General features: G+C 42.9%; 1 protein-coding gene across 1 annotated transcript in view; it reads left to right on the top strand.

The window, feature by feature from the left end:
• The window catches only part of KIF13A (kinesin family member 13A), a 218,863-nt gene that overhangs the window by 152,228 nt on the left and 60,138 nt on the right, over positions 1–6,497 (top strand). Inside the window, exons 15-16 of the mRNA XM_012804208.2 lie at positions 512–598; positions 702–868. Of these exons, the coding sequence (XP_012659662.1) occupies positions 512–598; positions 702–868 (254 nt within the window). The remainder of the gene's footprint in view (positions 1–511; positions 599–701; positions 869–6,497) is intronic.

Raw genomic sequence — 6,497 nt, 5'->3', positions numbered from 1 at the left:
AAAAAAAAAAAAATAGAAAAAATGGCCAGACATCATAGCAAGTGCCTGTATTACCGGCTACCTGGAGGCTGAGGCAGGAGGATTGCTTGAGCCCAGGAGGTTGAGGTTGCAATGAGCTATGATGATACATGGCACTCTCCCCAGAGAAACTAGAGTGAGACTCTGTCAAAGAAAAAGACTTTGCTCACTGCCTCCTGTGGCATCCTTTAACTTCTTCCACTTCCTTGTTCTCTGTATTTCCCAAATTGGTATTTAGATATGGAAACTTACCAAGTTCAGCTCACATTTTGACAATAGCACATCATGTTGGGCAGCTGTCACACTCTGAAGGGTTGGCAGCTCTGGGTCATCATTGCTTAGGTCATGTGTTTTGATAGTGGTTATAAATTCTCTTATTCCTTCCTAGTTGAAATGTATTTGTTGAGAGAAAATTCTTCCAAGTATCTCTTTGGGATCCGGGGCTAGGTCTGTGTTTTTTCCTGCTCACCTGATGTCTCCCTTTGTCTTTCAGGTCTTGTGTAAATGGCACCCTTGTGTGCAGTACCACCCAGCTGTGGCACGGCGATAGAATCCTGTGGGGAAATAACCACTTTTTTAGGTAATGTCTTTGTATTCTCTAATATTTTCATAGACATTTTCTTCCGTTATCTTTTAAAGTTGTAAATCAATTTGGTTTTGTCTGATGGTGAAACACTCCACAGAATTAATCTACCTAAGAGGAAACGTCGAGATTGGTTGAAGGACTTTGAAAAGGAAACGGGTCCCCCAGAACATGATCTGGACGCAGCCAGCGAGGCTTCCTCTGAACCAGACTATAACTATGAATTTGCACAGATGGAAGTTATCATGAAAACACTGAATAGTAATGGTAAGACCCTAACTCCGTATTCCAGCATCTCAGGCAGTTCTTGATCTCCCACCACCAGTGAGGGATAAAGTGTCATTCTGCATTTTAGATGCACAAAATTGCATCTTTCAGAAGATTGTCTTTCAGAGAACCATCAGAAAAAAGCTGATGAAGAGATTTGGGTGGGAGGTGGTCTTCTCCCTTAGGTATGGTGAGGAAATGAGTGTTTGTTTTTTTGAGACCCTTTGTTCCTGAGCCAGTTGGGGTAACATTTCCGTGATGCTGGAGTAATGAATGATCTTCAGCAGAATTCCTTATCAGGTTTCTCAATATTGAACCTAGCATTTCTGAATTCTTGAGAGATTGAAAATTCCCAAGAGAGTGTGAATCCAGAAATTTCAAATAGAATTTAATGGAAAGATTAACAGTCACAACATTTCACTATAAACTCTGTTGGAAATTATACCCTCAAGGAGACTTATTTAATAAGCCCAGCTAACTTTTACAAAACATAATCGTGCAAATGAAATGCTTTATAGGCTCTTTGGTTGACTTGTGCTCCAGGTTGTCTCAGATCTCGAAAGATGAAATTCTTCTGAACACGTTATTTCTAGATCCCTCTTTCCAGAAGGTTTGCAGTGTTTATATTAACGTTTTTCCTTTCTTTTCTTTCTTTTTCTGTGCTTATACACATCTTCATGCATTCAGTAAACTACGTGCCAGATTCTTTCCTTGCTTGCTATTTTACAGATCTGCCCCATTCTTTTCCCATTCTCTAGTCTTCTGTTTCTAGATGTGGTACCTGGGACTAAGCAGCCAAACCTGAAATTTCTTGTTAGCAGGCACAAGACAGCATTTCTAGGACTAGAACTATTTAACAAGTTGGGGCACCTGAGAAAGTTTGTAGGCCCAGGCCAACCTCACCTTCCCCCTCATCTGCTCTCGGGTGACCTCAGCCTCCCTAACTTGAACCAGGGAAGACCTTGAGGACGCAACAACATGTGGTCTCCACCTTACACAGTTGAACTCTCCCCGTTATCATTGGCTTTCTCGTTTTCCTCTCAGAATTAACCTCTCTGGGAAGAATTTCACCTTTGAGGGGGGATTTTGGTATATTTGCTGCCAGAGTGAGCACCTGGTGAGGGAATTATCAGTCAGATCTCTGTCATATGAAATTGGGGATTCTGTTGCAGGAATAAAGATTTTGGCCTTTTCATTGGTCTCTACTCCTGAATTTTTAGTCTTAGGGACCTCTAATTTTTAAGTAACAAAAATGAAATATAAAGAAAAGACAAGGCTCAGCACCTGTGATTTAAGCGGCTAGGGTGCCAGCCATATACACAAGAGCTGGCAGGTTCGAATCCAGCCCAGGCCTGCCAAACAACAATGACGGCTGCAACCAAAAAATAGCCGGGTGTTGTGGTGGGCGCCTGTAGTCCCAGCTACTTGGGAGGCTAAGGCAAGAGAATCACTTAAGCCCGAGAGTTGGAGGTTGCTGTGAGTTGTGATGCTACAGCACTCTACCCAGGGCAACAGCTTGAGACTCTGTCTAAAAAGAAAAAAGAAAGAAAAGCCAAGACTATGAAAAACAAGTATAACATATTTCTTTCAAGAGGATAGAACCACCAACAAAAAGGAGAAAAAATAACTTTTGACAGAAGCTTGGTAATTTCTCTTTAAACAGCACTAGTCAGATATTACAGTTAGCCACAGGGGGTTTTAACACTGCAGCGTGGGTGAACCACAACTAGAAATCTAGCTTCAGTCCAGTCTGCCACTGGCCCACCAGTTGGGAGGAATCCCAAGACATTCCAAAGTGATATTCAGACATCAGAATCACATTACTGGATCATTTCACAACATGCCTGAGCAACAAGTCTCCTGTGAGTGATCTTTGGAGGCCTGAGTGAATACATGTTGTGGCAGGGTGTGGCAGTAGGGTGTACCCTCCAAATTGCAGGTGGAGAAATGCCCATTTAGAGAGAGCTCATTTCTTCAGATTAGGTTACAGAATTCTAGATATCTCTGCCTTGTAACTCTGCAGAATTTTAGAGTTAATCATTTATCCATTCCAAACCACAAATTTATGATCTTACACAATTGCTACATTCTTAAATATAAATTAACTTCCTGAAAACTCATGGGTATTTATTTAATGAGCATTTGTTAATTCCACCCATCCTCTTACCCAAACCAATTGGAGTCATTAGTGGCCTGGAGCATGATGTTAACATGAGTCAATTCATTTGTATCCCAGATCAGGCCTTGTTCTCTAGTGTTGGTTGTGTCTATATGAAAGTAATGTTTCCTGGTCCCCACCCCTTCCCACCTCCAGCAGAGCTTCCCCTGAGGCCCACAAACATGGTCTAATGCTAGTGTTGACCTCTGCTGCTAGGTGGCTTCCCGATAATAAGCCTGTCTGCCTGGTGGTCGTCCCCTTGGTGGTCTTACTTGAAGATCCTCTTCCCTCTCCTGTGGTTTCAGACGAAGCTACTCCACAAACACTGGGATAAAGGTTTTTTACTGATTGGCATTAGCATGAGGTGGCTTGACGGGTTTGGAGCAGTGCTGCTGACCAATGCTTGTGCTACATGCTTTGGCCAAACCTGACTAACATGACTGGGAGGAAGCCGAGGTTTTCTGCCTGAGGAACGTGCTCTGAACTCCTGATTGAGGAAGGTCCCTTTTGAATTTTGACCCGCCCCCCCCCCCTTTTTATTGCCTTCCCAATGGTTAAAATCTGACAGTGCTGCTTTTCCTTCTACTTCTAAAAGCACTGAAAAATATCGTTGGTATTCTTACCACTGCTATTGATGGCTTTATTACTGTTTACAGAGCAGTTCAGGACAGCAGTACTTTCAGATATATATTCACCTCCATTATCCAAGTAATAGACCAGAACAATGTGGTTTTGAGTCTGTAGAGTTAAATGCTGGTCTGAAACCCAATTCATTTGAATTAAAAGTAAAATGAAACCTATTATGTGTGGACAATAATACCTTCTTCCCAAGAGTTCAGAATAGGAATCAGACATTCATCTCTTTTCCCAATGTCAATGGTAGCTCTACAGTAAAGACTAATTAAGGGGCTAGTAAAGGGTCTTGGGGCTAGTTTATTCCTTGTGGGAGCAAAAGGTTCTTTTTTCCCTAAGGATCTACTTCTCCTCAATTCAGTGCTTTGCACATTTTGGTGTGAATTAGTTCTAATTTCTCTTTCTCACATAAATATCCTCCTGTCAATCACCACTACAAGTGTCACTCTCACCTCCATCCTCTCTTTCCCATTCTAGGGACACTAGGTCATTTTGAGCTCATTTCATAGTTACCTACCGAGTAAGAAAAACTAATAAAGAAGAGAAAGTGCTATGCCCAGCGTGACTGTGGTCCCTTCTTTCTTCCTAAAGTACATATCTTTTGATGCCTTGTCCTTAGGCACCTGATTCACTGAGATTTAAGACAGTTTCTTCAAGAGAGGGGAAAGTGATCAGAAAAAAATAAAACTGGATCGTCTCCTAATATTTGAGAATAGGCCGAATAATCTGGCTTCTGTCCTGGGCTCCATCATTGAGTCAGGTCGACTTGCCAATTTGGATAACCTATTTTAAAATATGCTCTGTGTATCGGTCAAGGCTTGAAACTAGTGAGTTGATTTGAAAAGAAAATGTTATCAAAGGTGGCTCACACCTGTCATCCCAGCACTTTGGCGGGTAAGAGGTGCAAGGATCGCTTGAGGCCAGGAGTTTGAGAGCATCCCGGGCAACATAGCAAGACCCCATCTCTACAAAACATTAAAAAATTAGTTGGACCTGTTGGTAAGCACCTGTATTCCCAGCCACTTGGGAGGCTGCACCCAGGAATTCCAGTTTTATAATGAGCTATGATTGTGCCACTGCACTTTAGTACGGGCAACAGAGCACAACCCTATCTCTGGGAAAAAAAAGAAAAAAGATAAAAAGATGTCCATGAGGACAGTGTTTCAAGACTGGTGCTGACATCCAGGTGAAACAAAAATTCAGTCCAGGCTTCCACCAGAGCTACGTGTAACAAGGGCAGATCTAGAGTCTGTAGGGGCCCAGCCAGCTGTGCAGTGGGAGGTTCGGGGAAGGAAGCTTGACTTGCTTTCCCTTCCATTTCTGCACTTGGACTTGTGGCCACTTACTATGTCTGGTAGGTGTTGGCAGCACTGTGTGTGGCAGCTGCTGGCACAGTTTAAACAGCCTCGGGCACACGGCCTCTGCATTGGCATGGAACCCCGGGATGAGAGCCTCTTGGCCTCAGCCACTGGGGACCATGTGTATTTCTATACCACTAACAAGCAGAAAGGGAAATGTGGGTTAAATATTATATTCAGTGTCTCTTAGAAAAATCCCTATAATGCAGTTCTATTAAATGGTATGCTTTCCATTTTCTCTAGAAAAGATTCATAAACATGAAGTTTAGATAGTTAAGACCCTTGAAAATAAGGCTCTAGCTCAGTACTAAATGGGTGGCGCACACCCTGTCCTTTCCCCTTTTACCCAGAGCTTAACCCTGCGTAAGACATATATTTTTTTAATTCTGAGAAACCTTTTCTTCTCTAGAGCGTTAGACTTCTCTCAGAAGAGTTTATCCTATTTCTCCTATTTTCCTCAGAAGTGGTCGAGCTACGTCAGAGGTTCGGATGTAGTAGAATACGTAAATGTATGGAGAGTGTTTGGCCCACCCAAGATCTGCCTTTGTGTAAAAAGATTTTTATTCATTTTTATATTGGGTTTTCTTTTCTTTTTTTTTTTTTGAGACATTGTCACTTTGTCACCCAGGGTAAAGTTCTGTGACGTCATACTCACAGCAACCTCAAACTTCTGGGCTCAAGTGATTGATCCTCTTGCCTCATCCTCCCAAGTAGTTAGGAATACGGGCACCGGCAACAATGCCTGGCTATTTTTAGAGACGGGATCTCACTCTTGCTCAGATTGGTCTCAAACTCCTGAGCTCAAGCAATCCACCTGCCTTGGCCTCCCAGAGTGCTGGGATTACAAGCATGAGCACCGTGCCTGGCATTCTGTCAGCTTTCTAAGTGAAAGAATATTTTAGGGACTCTGCACCAGATTCCATGAAGAACACTATTCTGCTTCTTTGAAAATATGCTGAATTTTCAAATTTTATATCCCAACAAAAAAATGCCCTGGTCCAGATGGCTTCACACCAGTATTCTATCAAACCTTTAAAGAAGAGCTTATTCCCATACTGCAGAAACTATTCCAAAAAAATTGAGGAGGAAGGAATCTTTCTCTAACACATTCTATGAAGCAAATATTGCCCTGATACCAAAACCAGGAAAAGACCCCACTAAAAAGGAGAACTTCAGATCAGTTTCATTAATGACTATAGATGCAAAAATTCTCAATGAAATCCTAGCCAATCGGCTTGGCACCTGTGGCTCAAGTGGCTAAGGCACCAACCACGTACACCCAAGGTGATGGGTTCAAATCCAGCCCGGGCCTGCCAAACAATGACGGCTGCAAACAAAAAATTGCCGGGTGTTGTGGTGGGTGCCTGTAGTCCCAGCTACTTGGGAGGCTGAGGCAGGAGACTCGCTTGAGCCCAGGAGCTGGAGGTTGCTGTGAGCTGTGATGCCACAGCACTCTACCCAGGGGGACAGCTTGAGGCTC

This window comes from Otolemur garnettii, unplaced genomic scaffold (assembly GCF_000181295.1).
Source record: "Otolemur garnettii isolate 467f Iridium unplaced genomic scaffold, OtoGar3 scaffold00026, whole genome shotgun sequence".
Lineage (NCBI taxonomy): Eukaryota > Metazoa > Chordata > Mammalia > Primates > Galagidae > Otolemur > Otolemur garnettii.
Note: the sequence above shows the minus strand (reverse complement) of the source record. Positions and strands in the feature narration are given on the sequence as shown.